This window comes from Doryrhamphus excisus, linkage group LG2 (assembly GCF_037039965.1).
Source record: "Doryrhamphus excisus strain RoL-2023G ecotype Guam linkage group LG2, RoL_Dexc_Guam_v1.1, whole genome shotgun sequence".
Taxonomy (NCBI): domain Eukaryota; kingdom Metazoa; phylum Chordata; class Actinopteri; order Syngnathiformes; family Syngnathidae; genus Doryrhamphus; species Doryrhamphus excisus.
The window spans coordinates 5,719,257-5,735,637 of record NC_136358.1 but is presented as its reverse complement, the minus strand read 5'-3'; the positions used below and the strand labels follow the sequence as shown (position 1 = coordinate 5,735,637).

At 46.8% G+C, this 16,381-nt stretch overlaps 3 protein-coding genes across 4 annotated transcripts; 2 read left to right on the top strand and 1 right to left on the bottom strand.

The window, feature by feature from the left end:
- The first annotated feature begins 12 nt into the window (after positions 1-12).
- Positions 13-2,132, top strand: ltb4r (leukotriene B4 receptor). 2 transcript variants are annotated; one of them, XM_078796597.1, is made up of 3 exons: positions 13-402; positions 626-1,123; positions 1,201-2,132. In XM_078796597.1, exons 2-3 carry the CDS (start codon positions 651-653, stop codon positions 1,922-1,924), a joined length of 1,197 nt encoding a protein of 398 aa, XP_078652723.1. In that variant the 5' UTR covers positions 13-402; positions 626-650; the 3' UTR covers positions 1,925-2,132. The 2 variants fall into 2 exon arrangements, with proteins under 2 accessions (XP_078652723.1, XP_057923368.2); XM_058067385.2 differs by lacking the exon at positions 13-402 and having other exon boundaries at positions 560-1,123; positions 1,201-1,477; positions 1,541-2,132.
- A 3,434-nt stretch (positions 2,133-5,566) lies between these two features.
- Positions 5,567-9,854, top strand: LOC131126385 (kelch-like protein 33). The gene is made up of 5 exons (XM_058068845.2): positions 5,567-6,452; positions 6,523-7,088; positions 8,309-8,679; positions 8,759-8,929; positions 9,030-9,854. The coding sequence occupies exons 1-5, from the start codon at positions 5,753-5,755 to the stop codon at positions 9,547-9,549; spliced, it is 2,328 nt and encodes a 775-aa protein (XP_057924828.2). The 5' UTR covers positions 5,567-5,752; the 3' UTR covers positions 9,550-9,854.
- A 1,073-nt stretch (positions 9,855-10,927) lies between these two features.
- LOC131126384 (kelch-like protein 33) lies at positions 10,928-14,705 on the bottom strand. Its single transcript, XM_058068844.2, has 4 exons — positions 13,964-14,705; positions 12,960-13,899; positions 12,724-12,891; positions 10,928-11,450 (listed from the first exon to the last, which is right to left on the bottom strand). Exons 1-4 carry the CDS (start codon positions 14,625-14,627, stop codon positions 10,928-10,930), a joined length of 2,295 nt encoding a protein of 764 aa, XP_057924827.2. The 5' UTR covers positions 14,628-14,705.
- Positions 14,706-16,381: the final 1,676 nt, after the last annotated feature.

Genomic DNA, 16,381 nt, shown 5'->3' with positions numbered 1-16,381 from the left:
ATCAATAGGGATTTATGGACAATTAGTGACTACGTCCTGCAAAGATGTTTTGCTTGATGTTTTTTTAATCAACCTTTTACACACGTCAACTGAAATGGTACTGGAGGTGTGCACCAGCAGGTTGAGCTGTGTGAGAAATTTCAAGTCATTTTGACATTTTACAGGTTTTATCCTCACTATTGGATCTCATTAGATTGGCCATTAGTTCTACCAGAGAGGATTTTGAGGTCACGTTTGAAATAGTTGTCGAAAAAGCAGCTGACGCGTGGTTGCAGGTCTTCCCCTCACGTCACAATTGTCGTTACACAATGTTCATCCCCAGTGTGTGAGCACACGCCGCGCCCTCAGATCAGCCCTGGAAGTCGGAGTGACTACATGCGCACAGCCTTCTCATATTGTCAGGTAATTTTTATTTGTTTTTATTTTGAAAGATCATAGCCTCTGTCTTTCTAAGATGGAACACTAAGTGTTCGCAATGTTTGTGGTTTGACCCTGCTCACTTTGTGCTAGGACTCGATTATGAAGTCAATAATGCCGTAATATTACCACAGCGGCGACCAGTTTGTGTGCTGTGATTTCAACATTTCCTGTTTCCCCTTTACAAATGTGCCATCCACGGTAGCAGAAGTCAGTGTTGTGCGGATGAAGCCATGGTGTCCAATGCTACCACCGCAACCTTCTCTCTGCCCATCACCACCTCAGCCAAGGTTGGCATCTCCATCCTGATCTTAGCGTTCACGCTGGGCTTCCCCGGGAATCTGTTCGTGGTCTGGTCGGTGTTGTGCCGTGTCCGGAAGCGCTCGGTGACATGCTTGCTGGTTCTCAACCTTGCCCTGGCTGACGCCTTCGTGCTGCTCACAGCCCCTATTTTCCTGCGCTACTTGGCCGGTGGAAACGGGTGGGAGTTTGGCTCTGCGGCGTGCAAGCTAGTGCACTACCTATCCAGCGTCAACATGTACGTGTCCATCTACCTCATCTGTCTGATGAGCATGGACCGCTGGCTGGCCGTCACCAGGCCTTTCCTGTCACAGAGGATGCGGACCAAGCGCTCCCTTCTGGTTCTCCTGCTGGGTGTTTGGGTCATAGCCTTTCTGCTGTCCCTCCCCATGCCTTTCTACCGCAGGTACGTAAACCTCGCATGCACATGTCGTTGTCGTGTCTCTGTAATTGCATTGTCCTTTATTTACTTTACTTGTGCAGCAATCTGAGGAAAGTGTTACCAAACAACATCACGCTGAGATTTTGCGTGCCGTACCACTGGAGCAGTGTGGGTCACCGGGTCTTTCAGTACACCTTTGAGACCGTCATGGGATGTTTGGTGCCCTTCTTCCTTATCAACACATGCTACTCGTCGATCATCTGCCGCCTGCAGAGCGCCAAGTTCCAGAGGCGAGGCCAAGGCAGCCGCCTGATCCTCATCATCATCTCTGCCTTCACTGTTTTCTGGCTGCCGTATCACATCATCAACACCATCGAGGTGATTCTATCAGGCTTTTGGTCTATTAGTATTAGTATTAGTATTAGCTCTCTCCTCCCACAGGTGATTGGCCTGTTGCAGGGCAGCGAGTCCACACTAGCGGCTGCCAGAGTGGCTCGTCCCAACGTCACCGCCTTTGCTTACTTCAGCAGCGCAGTCAACCCGATTCTGTACGTATTCGCCGGCAGCTCCCACATTCGCCAGGCCGGCCTCAGCTTCTTGGGCAAGCTCTTGGAGGCCACCAACTCGGAGAGCAGGAGCACGTCCACCTTTGGCCGGAGTGGACACACCAGCTCGTCACGAGACGACATTTCCATGCTGCAGACACTGAGTGTCAAACTGGGGAAGCCATTCAAAAGCAGGCAGGGCGACGGCGACAACAAGGCGGCGAGGGAGACGGATGAGCCGGAACTGAAGACTCTGGCAAGTGTTGAGCCCTTAGAGTAGCACAGATGATGCTATCAGGTGATGTATAAAATTATTCATGCATGGGAAAGAAAGTAATTTAACAATATGTTTATTGTATTTCTTCTGTAGCTTCTGTTTCACATGCATATTTAAATAATAATTTGGTAACAGCACAAAAATTGCATATACTTCCTCTTTGTTTCATCACACACGACACACAACACCTCTTGCGATACTTTAGTTACCAACGGAGTATTGTTGGCGGATAAAAACTGCTTTTACTGATTTTTGACAGCAGAGTGACACTCGTAGATAGATTTTAGCATAACTTTATTTAATAAAGCATTATAACAATATTAGTGTGTGATTTAACAAGAATATTTCAACTTAATAGTATGTGATATCGTTACGTTATAAGCCCTTTTTCACCAAATTGAGTGTGAATGGTTGTTTGTCTATAAGTGCCCTGTGATTGTCTGGCAACCAGTCCAGGGTGTCGCCCAAAGACAGCTGGGATAGGCTCCAGCATACCCGTAACCTTAGTGAGGATAATATGTGATATAATAGAGTGTTTCATAGAAGTGTTAACAGTGTGTTAATATAATTAGATTTCGGAAGTGTTTATTCATTCATTTTCTACTGCTGGAGCCTATCCCAGCTGTCTTCGGACGAGAGGCGGGGCACACCCTGGACTGGTCGCCAGTCAATCACAGGGCACATATAGACAAACAACCATTCACACTCACATTCATACCTATGGACAATTTAGAGTCCAGAAGTGTTTAGCGATTCAGTAATCATATACATAAGTAAATCAGGACTTGGGACAATCTGGGGAAGGATGTGCTATTCGAAAAGAAAAATTGCCATCTGTTGTTGACGCCACACAACTGTCATCAAAGAATGCTGGAGAGATATATCTTGGATCGTCTGAGACTACTTAAGGGGATATCAAACAGGGGTACTTTCTCTCTACGCAGAGACTGGAGTAGACCGGAGGAGAGAAACTGCGAGGGTCATCGGAAGCTGCTATTCTATTTTTTTGTAAATCTAATACCAGTTTGACCTCACAGCTAGGAGACCAGAGTTCAATTCCACCCTCTGCCATCTCTGTGTGGAGTTTGCATGTTCTCCCCGTGCATGCGTGGGTTTTCTCCGGGTACTCCGGTTTCCTCCCACATTCCAAAAACATGCTAGGTTAATTGGCGACTCCAAATTGTCCATAGGTATGAATGTGAGTGTGAATGGTTGTTTGTCTATATGTGCCCTGTGATTGGCTGGCGACCAGTCCAGGGTGTACCCCGCCTCTCGCCCGAAGACAGCTGGGATAGGCTCCAGCACCCTCCGCGACCCCTGTGAGGAAAAGCGGTAGAAAATGAATGAATGAATACCAGTTTGAGTAGTTTTCCTTCTCATAACAGGAGAGTAAAGAACACCAAAAAGGTTAAATTAAATTACTTCAATTTACTAAAGTGGCCCTTTTGGCTTTGTTAGGGTGAGGAAATATTCCACTCCCAACAATATACAGATAATAGATTTTTAGAGCACGAAAAAGCACCAAATAAAATGTTGATTGCAATTGAAGGTTACTTGATTGTCGGTGTGGGACGTGGAGAACATAAACAGGACAAGTTTGTTGCGCAAACGGACACTTTTGTGGTGGTGATCTCATTTGTGGATCCTCTCAAAAGGCCTCAAAGTGAATAACAAATGAGTCAATAACCGCTTTGTCTCAAATTGCACTCATAATGAGTGTGTGAATGCGCAATTGGTGCACTTCATACTGACACTGTAGAATGGGGGACATGTCATGTTTCCACAACCTGTAATGGCCGTCCTGTTTTCATTTTAGAAAGTGAGAAAAACAACATAGGTAACACATTATCTTATTATGTGATTACTTTTATAACCTTTTGTAGAGCTTCAATTCTTGGATCTGGGTAATGAATAGTGCCAGATAGTAGCAGTTCTTGCCGGGGGTGGTATTCTCCAGGGGGTACAAAAAAAAAATGCTCAGCACTCACCCAATCTTCATGTAGTCAGACAGGCGCCCTCTACAGACGTGATACTCACACCCCCAAGTGTGATGAAACGTCCACCACGTGATATGTGTGAATAAAACTAAGCTAGGTTTGCTGCTGGACTTCACCCTTCTGGTTAATTATAAGTTAAAAAATTGAACTCCCAGTTCATTGTACAGTAATTGCAGAAAAATAAAACACATTTTATTGTTAATATTATATCATATTATTATATTGCAGACCAAGAACCTCAACCATGCTATTTCACTTTTCAAATATTTAATAAATTATGATAGGATATGAGTTGGTTTAGCCTTGGCTGCTAGAGCCATTAAGTGCACAATTTGGAAAGAAGAGGAGGAAGGATCCATAGAGATAAAGGTATGGCACTATAGTACATTATCACATTATGGAATGTATATGATGAAAGCTAGCGTTACTTGGTGGCTGTAGACAACCTGCTGTTTGTTTCTTGTCATGAGTTTTAATTGTCTAAATGTGGATATAAGTCAAATACAATTCAAGCACCGAAATAAGCACCTTTCAGTAGTTTTGGGGACAAGGGGGGCTGGGAAGTGTTGTATTTTAAAGACTGCAAAACGTGTTTTTTTTTTTTTTTTTTTTTAAAGCCACCCCCTCCCAGGTCAAGGGGGCATCAGGAAGTCCCTGCAAACATAGCTGACCTCTAAGCATGGGGGCAACTATGCCAGAAGAATGGCTATGTAAGCTAACCTTATAGAGCAGGAGTGGGCAAACTCTTTGACTATGGGGCCACATTGATTTAACAAAATTGACGGGGGGGGGCAGACTATACATGAGATCATTTATTTGATGTAAAGTCCGTTATAAATTAAATTTATTATTATTATTAGGGCTGCATGGCGGTCGAGTGGTTAGCATGCAGACCTCACAGCTAGGAGACCAGGGTTCAATTCCACCCTCGGCCATCTCTGTGTGGAGTTTGCATGTTCTCCCCGTGCATGCTTGGGTTTTCTCCGGGTACTCCGGTTTCCTCCCACATTCCAAAAACATGCTAGGTTAATTGGTGACTCCAAATTGTCCATAGGTATGAATGTGAGTGTGAATGGTTGTTTGTCTATACTATGTGCCCTGTGATTGGCTGGCCACCAGTCCAGGGTGTACCGCGCCTCTCGCCCGAAGACAGCTGGGATAGGCTCCAGCACCCCCCGCAACCCTCGTGAGGATAAGCGGTAGAAAATGAATGAATGAATGATTTATTATTATTGTTATTATTATTATGTGCTTGTGTCACTTTTTTCAGGAGCACTTTGTAAACAGCAGACCACATCAAATAACCAAATTAATAAAACAGCTATTTCAACCATCAAAAGGTTGGCTCAAGCCATGATGCCAGGTTGTATGTTGTGTTTAAATGAAATACTTTGGAAAGAACAAACTACCCCACCCCTGTTATAGAGTATAAGAGTTTTGGACTTGGCCAGACACCTAAAGACCGCCATGCATACTAAGTGTTGTCTGACCCCTTTTGCTTAGCAAAGATAATAAAAACTGTCTTTATTTCAGGCATTCTATGAGTTGTGATGATGATTTTTTTCCCACAACATCAAATAACATGACTGAAGTTAGAATTCCAAAATTTCCCACCACACTGTTCAAACTCTGTTCCCAGAGCCAAGGTCGTGTACCGTGAAGATCATAATGTCTGCCAAAGTTTGTGTGAAAATGAATCTGTGCGACGCCATCGCTCAAAATAGCATCATGTTGTCGTCCAGCGTTGGAGTGAGCAGGCAGCTTTGAGTCTCACACAGACACGAGTGCACACTTTACTGTGTTTATTTTATTCACTTCACCTGGTTGAAACCACATGGAATCGAACAGGAGCGGCCTGCCTGCAGGATGGGAAGAGCAATGGAGGAAAGAGAAGGAAAGGAGGGCGCAAGTCCTCGGAGAAGGCAAGGAGGGCATTGAGCGGGATCAGCGTGAGCTGAAGAGAATCGTGGCTTTCAATGATTCCAGATTGGGGCTGATGAGCAGGATCCTGGAACAGGACGGGTCGGATCAAGGCGATAATCTCCGGATTTACCACAACGAAAGCTTTCCTCGTGAGACGTTCAAGGCTCTGAGAGAGTTGCGTGAAGGGCATCTTCTCACAGACCTGACACTGACCACTGAGGATGGGAGCAGGTTCCAGGCGCATTCCACCATCCTTGCTGCTATCAGCGCGGTTATTAAGAAGCACCTGATGGAAGAGGTCCAAACCTTCAAATTCGGACCCAACCAATGGTCCTTGTCAGTGGATCCAGAAGTGGATCAGGTTGGACTACAGGCTGTTATAGACTTTGCCTACACTGGGGAGTTTTTAAGAGGTGACGGCATAACTCGTGCAGCTCGTGCACTGGGAGTCCACAGACTGTTAGACCTCCAAACATCAGGAACGAAAGAAGATCCTAAAAAGGACAAAGTTCAAGAGGAGATGAAGAGTACGCTTGAATCTGTAAAGCAGCTTTGGATCGACGGAGTGGGATGTGATGTCATTTTGGATGTGAGCGGTGCTTCGTTCCCCGGTTGGTAATCACTCACATTTTGATGTTCCCAATTGTTTACTTTGGTTCGTACCAAGTCTCTTCCTGTCAGTCCACAGGGTCATCCTGGCGACAAGCAGCGACTACTTCCGTGGCATGTTCACCAGCGGTATGAAGGAATCCCGTCAAAACCGTGTTGTCCTTACTTTAGAAGAAGCTCCAGAGTTTGGTGCTCTGATCGGTTCTTGCTACCACGGGTACCTTCCTCTCAACTGGGACTGCGTCTTTGAAACAGCCTGCACAGCACTTCGATTTCAGTTCCAGTCGGCCATCTTTCTCTGTCTGCGATTCATGAGACAGGAAATGGGAGCTGATTCCTGCTTGGATGTGGCCTCTTTTGCCGAAGCTTATGAGATGTCAGAGCTCCAAGAAGAAGCAAATGACTACGTGCTGAGGAACTTCTTAGAAGTGTCTACAAATGTAAAGTTCATGGACCTCCAGGCTGAGAAGCTTCTAGACCTGATCTGCAGTGACGGTCTGTGTGTGCCATCTGAGCTGGTTGTCTTTCGAGCTGTGGTCTCCTGGGTGGAGGCGGACCCTGGGAAGAGACTGGGCCATGCTGGACAACTCATGAGAGGGGTTCGATTTCCTCTAATGACGTTTCGAGAGTTCAGGGAGGTGAGTGAGCGCTTTCATGCCTGTGATGATGTTTGGGTGTCAAGTAGGGTGCATCAAAAAAAACACAATTATTGAATTTTGATATGACTGGGTACTAAAAGTGTTCCAATATATGTAGAAACAACACATACAAAATATTTTTCCAATACATGATTATTTAGGGGTGCCACCATACATCTGTTTTTGAGGAATAAAGTGGTGAACAGTTCAATGGTCGCCATGGAGATATGAGGTCAGCAAAGAATGCAGCTCAAGAACTCTGAGGTGATTTTTATGTTTTTGTTGGTATTTATACTCCTATTACATATTACTAGCATATATGTGGTTTTGTTTTTTGTAATTTGAATGATTTGTAGTCATATTTGTAGGTATTTAGTGCTCATTGCCTCTACTGTAGCTAACATTAGCTAGCTACAGTTTGCTAATGACAGTTAGCTAATAGCTGAGCAAACATAACATCAATAATAGTATAATATAGAGTAGACAGTATTACTGATGCCTTATATTTATTGAGAGTGGTACTGTAGTCTTACATAATCTGATATACACTTTTTATCCATTTATTATTTTAGATGCTGAAAGGAACAACTAGTTCCTTTCAGACTAGCAATCGCAGCTTGGTCTTTGGTCTGGGCCCCCTTTGATAACCCTATAGAAAATCATGTATATCATGTGTATAGAAGTTCATTGTACTCAACATTTCCAGGTCAACTTTTTGGCAATTGCACATTTTCTGAAATTTTACAAAAGTTTATGTGTGAGGTGGCACTCCTAAATCTCAATGGATTTGCAAAAGACCTCTTTATGTTCATTAGACCGCTTTCTCCTCACGAGGGTCGTGGGGGGTGCTGGAGCCTATCCCAGCTGTCTTCGGACGAGAGGCGGGGTACACCCTGGACTGGTCGCCAGCCAATCACAGGGCACACATATAGACAAACAACCATTCACACTCACATTCATACCTATGGACAATTTGGAGTCTCCAATTAACCTAGCATGTTTTTGGAATGTGGGAGGAAACCGGAGTACCCGGAGAAAACCCACGCATGCACGGGGAGAACATGCAAACTCCACACAGAGATGGCCGAGGGTGGAATTGAACCCTGGTCTCCTAGCTGTGAGGTCTGAGCGCTAACCACTTGACCGCCGTGACGCCCAAATTGATAATATGAATTTTAAATTTCTCTCTTTCTGTCTTCCACTTTGTAATCGTTGGAGAGGTGAGGGCAATTAACCTTCGCATGGAAGCCAAAGAGGTTCATCTGTATGGTGCTGCCTTCAAGGAGTTCGCATCCACCTTGTCGGTGCAGCATCAGTGTCGAGTGAGGCGTCCCAAAGCCTGCCTAATTGTTGTCGGTGGGGACCAGCTCAACCCGGATGTAGGTCAGCGCATACCAAGCCGGGAAATGTGGTTTGCCAACTCCTTGCGCTGTGGAACTGGTCTTGTGAAGGACATTGAGTGGAGGAAGCTGACCGAGATTCCAAGCAAACCGGTGTTCAGACATGGGGTGGCAACAGTCGAGGAGCGGTTGTTTGTGGTTGGAGGATGTCACTTTTATTCCAAGGATGATGTGATGAAATCCACCTACAGGTGACTGTGAACCTACATGTTCTTAACATCTTCTGTTGCAATGGTCTCATCTTATCTTTGTCTTGTCTTTTCACGCCAGCTACGACTGTGTGCATGATGTTTGGAAGAGGTGTGCTGATATGCGGGAATTTCGAAGTAACTTCTCAATGGTGGTGCACCAACGTCAGCTATATGCCATTGGTGGAGATAAGGAGATCAACACCAATGTGGACAGTGTGGAGATGTATGACACAGAGGCTGACACCTGGAGGTGAGGGAGGAAACTTCATGTATTCTGACGAGTAGTATCTTCAGCAGCTTCATGCATCTTTACTTCATTTGATTTGTAATCCCCGTCTTCTTCTGCTCAGCTTTGTCCATCCTCTGGACCAGCCACTAAGTGGCCAAGCTGCCACCATTCTCAATGGAAGGATCTTCATCTCTGGAGGTTTTGACCTCCGGTACGTGTGTCTAACCTCCCTGTTCCTGTACAATCCAGAGGCGGGAATAACCCACCTGACAGAGATGACCCACAACCGAGCCCAACATTGCATGCAGGCACTGCGAGGACGCCTATACGTGGCCGGCGGTGTGTGTAATCTTCAAAAGTTTTATACCGACCAACTTGCCTGTGAGGTGTATGATCCCGCCGCTGATTCTTGGACATCTTTTGCACCGTTGCCCCAGCCTCACGTGGGAGCAGCCTCGGCCATCTTGGAGGAGAACCTGTACATACTAGGAGGGTACTGTCAGGAGGATTACAGCGAATCCGGACTTGTACACCGGTTTAACTGTGGCACGCAGCGCTGGGAAAACATGGGAAAGCTTCCAGCAGCTGTTACTGACATTAAGGCTTGTGTGCTACGACTTCCCCAGCACTTGAGGTGCTAGTCAGGTTTTGTGCTGATTATCCATTGTGCAAGAGTTTAAAACAAATACTAATATATAATATTCCTTTGGATCTTGTGTATAGTGGACAGATGATGCAGGAATAAATACACCAACTCAGATAGGAGATAAGAATATATATATAATATATATGTTGTTTTATTTCAGTTCTTACGACACAATAATAATAACAAGAACATTGACCGGTGAGTATGAGCATGCTAGCACCATCTTGTGTTTTTACCTAATTAGTGCTCGACGGTCCTGAATTCCTCAAGTAGTTTTTTTTTAGTTAGCAGCCAAACAATCAAACATATTAGAAAATATACAGCAAAAAATAAACTTCAAGTACAACCTTAAATACAGTGCATTAAAAAACACTCAAAAATGTCCTACATGCATTTTTCCTACAGGCTATGTGTTTATTAGTTAGTATTGGTTAATAGTTAGTAGACAAAATACCATAAACAATAACACTTTTAAATACAGTGGATCCCTGCAGCATTTATTTGTAACTTGTTACTGTAATGTCAACAGGTAAGCAGTGTGGATTATGTAGGTGCGGTTTGGGGGGACGCCTTCGCCGACAGCTCGCTGGGATGACAGGTGGTGCTAAAACAACAGAAGCGCGGTTATAGCACTAGCGACTAGTGTGACGACAATCATTTGTGGTGAGTATTTATGCATTTTATAATTTCCAATGTGGTCGAGTGGTTAGCGCGCAGACCTCACAGCTAGGAGACCAGGGTTCAATTCCACCCTCGGCCATCTCTGTGTGGAGTTTGCATGTTCTCCCCGTGCATGCGTGGGTTTTCTCCGGGTACTCCGGTTTCCTCCCACATTCCAAAAACATGCTAGGTTAATTGCCGACTCCAAATTGTCCATAGGTATGAATGTGAGTGTGAATGGTTGTTTGTCTATATGTGCCCTGTGATTGGCTGGCGACCAGTCCAGGGTCTCTTGCCCCGCCTCTTGCCCAAAGACAGCTGGGATAGGCTCCAGCACCCCCGTGACCCTCGTGAGGAAAAAGCGGAAGAAAATGACTGAATAATTTCCAATGTGTTTAATAGTAAGTATGTGAGGACTATTTAGGAGTCATTTATATTGCAAATGTTGATCCAAAATCAATCAAGCTTGCAGGAGGTTTAGGAGGATGTGCGTCTCAATTACTCAGGTTTTTTGTTATTCGCAGGTGGTCTCGGGTGGTACCCCTTCCAATCGTATCGTAAAAACTGTCATGTATTTGTCCTACATGCTTTGTTTTTTTGTAGTTAGTAGACAAACAAGCAAAAATATCACAAAATATACTACAGAAGACTTAACACTTTCAAATACATTACAACTTCAACCACTCTGGGAGTCATTTATCATAGAAAATGTCCTACTTGCGTACATGTGGTGGCAAATGTAGCAAAGACACCCGTAGATCGTTGTTGGGCCCGGGCATCTTGCCCATATTCTCCCACCTGAGCAGGGCCGGATCGTAGCGGTGGATCATCTTGGTGTCGCTGTAGTCCTCCTGGCTGTACCCGCCTAGCAGATACAACTTCCCCTCCAATATGGCGCTCCCTGCCCCCACATGAGGCACCGGCAAGGACGAGAAAGCCGTCCACATGTCACTAGCGGGAGTGTACACCTCACAGGTGAGCTGGTCTATCGCCCCATCGTTACTGTCCAACGTGATCCCCCCGGCTACGTAAAGACGGTCATCCAGGGTTTCCATGCAGTGGTGGGCACGTGGTTGAGACATGCTAGCCAGATACGTGCATCCTCTCTCTGGGTGATACACAAACAAAGAAGCTAGACATGGGTAGTCGCTGTTCAGGCCTCCGGAGATGAAGATCTGGTCTTGCAACACTTTTGCCACATGTCCACTTAGGCTTAGATCCAAAGGACAGGCCATGCTGAAATGGAAAACACGACAACTTTTTACAGCCTTTGACCATACACAGGATTTTACTTCAACCTAATGCTGCATTTTCTTCAGCCTCCCTGGGAAAGTCTATTCCAGGGTGCTGGAGAGAAGGGTACAACCGTTGGTCGAACCTCTGCTACAAGAGGTCCAATGTGGTTTTCATCCTGGACCAGCTCTACACCCTCACAAGGATTCTTGAGGGTGCATGGGAGTTTGCCCAACCAGTCTACATGTGAAAAGGCATTAGACCGTGTCCCTCGTGGCGTCCTCTTGGGGGTCCTCCGGAAGTACAGGATTGGTGGCGCGCTACTACATGCCATCCGGTCCTTGTACAAACGGGGCAGGAGTCGTAAGTCGAGCCTGTTTCCGTTCAACGTTGGCCTCCGCCAAGGCTGCCCTTTGTCACCGATTCTGTTCACAATTTTCATAGACAGAATTTCTAGGCGCAGCCAAGGTGTTGAGGGAGTCCGGGGGTTCGGGGGCCTTAGAATCTCATCTCTGCTATTTGCAGATGATGTGGTTCTTATGGCTTCTTCGGGCTGCGACTTTCAGCGTTTACTGGGACGGTTTGCATCTGAGTGTGAAGCATCTGGGATGAGACTCAGTACCTCCAAATCAGAGGCCATGGTTCTCAGTCGGAAAAGGGTGGAGTGCTCCCTCTGGGTTGGGAATGAGGTCCTGGGTTGGGAATGAGGTCCTGAGAGAGCTGAGCCGCAAGGCAAAGCTCTCAATTTACCGATTGATCGATGTTCCCACCCTCACCTATGGTGATGAGCTTTGGGTCATGACCGACAAAATGAGATAGCGGATACAGGCGACTGAAATGAGGGTGAAATGGACTCACCCTAAGAGAGATAGGGTGAGGAGCTCAGCCATTCGGGAGGGACTCAGAGTAGAGCCGTTTCTCCTTCACATCGAGAGGAGTCAGTTGAGGTGGCTCGGGCATCTAGTCCGGATGCCATCCGGATGCCTCCCTGGTGAGGTGTTCTGGGCATGCCCAGCCGGGAAAAAGCAAACCAGGGACACACTGGAGGGATTATGTCTCACAGCTGGCCTGGGAACGCCTTGGTGTCCTCCCGGTGGAGCTGGAGGAGGTGGCCGGGGACCGGGAATTCTGGGTTTCCCTACTGAGACTGCTGCCCCCGCGACCCAGACCCGGTTAAGCGGAGGAAAATGGATGGATAATGCTAAATTTCTTAGGGATTGATTCCCCAACCATCTGGTAACATGCAGCCCCCGACCTTTAACTGGCTTTAACCCACCTCCAAGAGTTGGTCGAAGGTGAGAAACATTCCACACTCTCTATGTATTCCGGGTCACAGTGCCCCCCGATGGCATAAATGCTCCCACCGATCACCACCGCCGAGAAGGAGTTTCTCTTCTGCGTCATGTCGGCCATTCTCTGCCAGCTGTTTTGAAGCGGGTCGTATCTGCGGTGAAAGGAGATGCATTTATAATCCAAGGTTGATAATCCAAGATCAACAACTGGATGCCTCACCTATAAACACACTGCAGGGTATCTCCTATACCGTAGTACTTCTTCCCACCAAACACGTACAGTTTTCCTTGGAACACTGCCACCTCGTGACAGAACCTGGAAGGCTCTGGCATCTCTCCCAGCTGCCTCCACTCCATTGCCTTTCTTATTCCTGTTTGGTTCATCAAGGAATTCCCAAACCAGACTTCTCTGCTGATATGTCTCCGGCCCAAGTCCTCAGAGATTTGGTCACCTCCGGTCAGAACTAGACTCTGTTCTGGCAGATAAATGCGGCACTGGCATTGTGGGTCCACCTCATTGGAGCAGAAATCCTCCCAGACTGTTTCGTACAGGTCTACCAGGTTGTGCTTGGACCACATGTTGACACACCGAACCTCTTTGAATTCCTCAAAGGTCATGAGTGGGAAGTAGATGGTCTTCATAAGCTCCTTGGCAAGTTTAAGCCTAGCCTTGGGTCTGGCCTGGATCCAGGCTACCACCGCCTTGAACACGACCAACTCGGACGGAACACACAACGAGCGACTGTTCAGGTACCTCAAGAGCTGTTTGGCCGGCAGGTCCTTGAACTTGGAGGTGCACGCCACCTTTTGGAATTGCCTCAACACAAACTTGTCAGAGACTTCCAGAAGTTTTTCCACCTGGTAGGCTTTGGCAAAGGATGCCACATCCAGGCAAGAGTGTGGGTTGAGTTCCTGCTGCAGGAAGTCAAGACTCAGGGACAGCGCCGGCTGGTACTGGAGCTGAAGGGAGGTGCTGCTGATCTCAAACACGCGGCTCCAACTAAGCGGGAGGGTGCCGCTGTAGGAGGAAGCAATCAGAACTTCCAAGTCTGAAGCTGATAGAAACGGAAGGCGGATGTGAGACTGAGTGGACTCTCTCATTCCGGAACTGAACATTCCTCGGAAAAAGTCACTGCTGGCTGCCAGGATGACTCTGTGGACTGGAGGCAGGACAATTAGACACCCTGACGTGGACTACGAGTGTTAGCTTAGATATCTACTCACCAGGAAGTGATAATCCAACTGCTTCTAGGGTGATGTCACAGCCTACTCCATCCATCCAGAGTTCTCTGGTGGATCGAAGACTAACGGCGAGTTGTTGTGAAGAAGAGATACTATCTCCATTTGTGCTGGACTCCTCCATCTTCTTGAGAACTTCCAACACTCTGTGGGCACCGATTGTCTGAGCTGCAGCCTTCACCTGCTCCACATTCTCCAGGCAGGATATGAGTCCAGTGTAGGCAAATTCTACAATCGCCTCCAAACTATGGTGGTCCATGTCTAGTTCCAAGAAGATGGACCGCTTCTGCGTTCCTTCGTGGTGCACGTTGTTGTTCAGATAGTCCTCCACTAGCGAGCTAATGGCTGCCATAACAACGGAGTGCAGGTGTAGCCTCCTGCCGTCTTTGGTGCTCAGAGTTAGGTCGGTGAATTGAGACAAGTCCCGGAACGATGCCAGAGTGTGAAACATCTCCACATGGTGGTCGTCTTTGGTGTACATTTTTATCTCATCTTCATCCTGAGAGCTCACTGTCTCCTCATCATCACCATCACTGGACTCCTCCTCTTCTTCTTCTTCTTCTTCTTCTTCATGGCTCATCCACAATGCCACAGCAGGAGTCTCTACGTCTTCCAAAGCGTTTTTTGCCTCCTCATTCGTATTTTGCATTCCATTTCTCCACTTTCTGTTATCATCATGTTGTTCCTCTATCTGAAGACATTTGCGCTGATCTTCGAAAGATCTGGAATCTTCCTGGGAATCATCTGCAACTAAGCTTCCCTGCTCCAGTTCATCTTGGCTGGAAAAGGTTGCCAAGTTCTCATCTGTCAAAGATCTAGGACCTTCTAGGTAATCTTCTGCAGCTGATCTTCCCTGCCCCAGCTCTTCCTGGCTGGAAAAGGTTGCCAAATTCTCATCTGTCAAAGATCTAGGATCTTCTAGGTAATCTTCTGCAGCTGACATTCCCTGCCCCAGCTCTTGCTGGCTGGAAAAGGTTGCCAAGTTCTCATCTGTCAAAGATCTAGGACCATCTAAATAATCTTCTGGAGCTGACCTTCCCTGCCCCAGCTCTTCCTGGCTGGAAAAGGTTGCCAAGTTCTCATCTGTCAAAGATCTAGGACCTTTTAGGTAATCTTCTGCAGCTGATCTTTCCTGCCCCAGCTCTTCCTGGCTGGAAAAGGTTGCCAAGTTCTCATCTGTCAAAGATCTAGGACCTTCTAAGTAATCTTCTGGAGCTGATCTTTCCTGCCCCAGATCATCCTGGCCGTAAAAAGTGACCACCTTCTTGTCTTCCTCATGCAAATCTTGAAACTCCTCACTCTCTGTTTCTCCTCCTCCATCTTCATCCTGCTCACTCACCTCATTGTCTGTCTCTTCATCATCCTCCCCCTCGCTCATCCATCGCCTCACCCTCTCCCTCCATGTCCTCTTCCACCTGTCTTCCATCTCTCTCCTCCATTGCTCCCAGTCGGGCTGGAGCTGCAGATTCACCACCTCCATGGAGCTCAGTCAAAATGGAAACATCTCTCTGTCTTCACTGCGTCTTGTTCCCTTGCCCTCCACTCACACGCTCCTCATCGTCTTTGCAAGCCAACAGGCTGCTATATCGGGCGTACTACTGTACAGCATATCAGCTAATTAGAATTCCAGCCTGTCTGAGGTGCTAATGTTACACACGGCCTCCTCTCCCGCACTGAAGAACTGCAGCTTCTTTAAATCCAAAGCAAACATCTGACCCATTTAAAGCGAGCCATCCAGACTTGGAGGCAGCTGGATGCCACCCAGGGCTCTCTTCGTCTTGACAGGCACATTTAATTCCAAGCCATGATACTGTGGGATCAGTATTAAATGCCAAGGGAGAGGGAGAGGGGGGGGCCGAGGTGAGTTCACGTTGTTCCTCTGAATCCAAACACTGAGGAATCTGGGTCAAGGATTGAGGGGGGCAGAGCGAACAAAACAACACATTTACACCTGTTGTTGCTGTTGTGTACGCGTTATAGGGAGCAAACAGCTGCTTAAAGAGCCGACACAAGGACCTCATCAGAAGCTGACAAGTTCATGTTGTGGTCACATGGGCCTTTGGGCTTCTCATTCTCATCCTCACAATGTTGTTTGTAAGAGGTCGTGAGTGGTTTTAGTCATTGTTGAGTGCGGGGTTTCGGGTTTTTGTGAGTTTTGGTCTTAAACTTTTGATCAGCTGATGAACTTCATTCATTCATTTTCTACCGCTTTTCTACCCTGGACTGGTCGCCAGCCAATCACAGGGCACATATAGACAAACAACCATTCACACTCACATTCATACCTATGGACAATTTGGAGTCGCCAATTAACCTAGCATGTTTTTGGAATGTGGGAGGAAACCGGAGAACCCGGAGAAAACCCATGCATGCACAGGGAGAACATGCAAACTCCACACAGAG

What these genes read in the sequence shown, in the direction of transcription:
- LOC131126385 (XM_058068845.2), top strand. Translation starts at nt 5,753, where the DNA reads ATGGAATCGAACAGGAGCGGCCTGCCTGCAGGATGGGAAGAGCAATGG. An exon ending in CGTTTCGAGAGTTCAGGGAG is followed by an intron (nt 7,089 to 8,308) that starts GTGAGTGAGCGC and finishes ATCGTTGGAGAG; the next exon opens with GTGAGGGCAATTAACCTTCG. An exon ending in GTGATGAAATCCACCTACAG is followed by an intron (nt 8,680 to 8,758) that starts GTGACTGTGAAC and finishes TTTTCACGCCAG; the next exon opens with CTACGACTGTGTGCATGATG.
- LOC131126384 (XM_058068844.2), bottom strand. Translation starts at nt 14,627, where the DNA reads ATGCAAAATACGAATGAGGAGGCAAAAAACGCTTTGGAAGACGTAGAG. An exon ending in ACCCTGCAGTGTGTTTATAG is followed by an intron (nt 12,892 to 12,959) that starts GTGAGGCATCCA and finishes CTTTCACCGCAG; the next exon opens with ATACGACCCGCTTCAAAACA. An exon ending in CCTTCGACCAACTCTTGGAG is followed by an intron (nt 11,451 to 12,723) that starts GTGGGTTAAAGC and finishes TTTCCATTTCAG; the next exon opens with CATGGCCTGTCCTTTGGATC.
- ltb4r (XM_078796597.1), top strand. Translation starts at nt 651, where the DNA reads ATGGTGTCCAATGCTACCACCGCAACCTTCTCTCTGCCCATCACCACC. An exon ending in CCCATGCCTTTCTACCGCAG is followed by an intron (nt 1,124 to 1,200) that starts GTACGTAAACCT and finishes TTACTTGTGCAG; the next exon opens with CAATCTGAGGAAAGTGTTAC.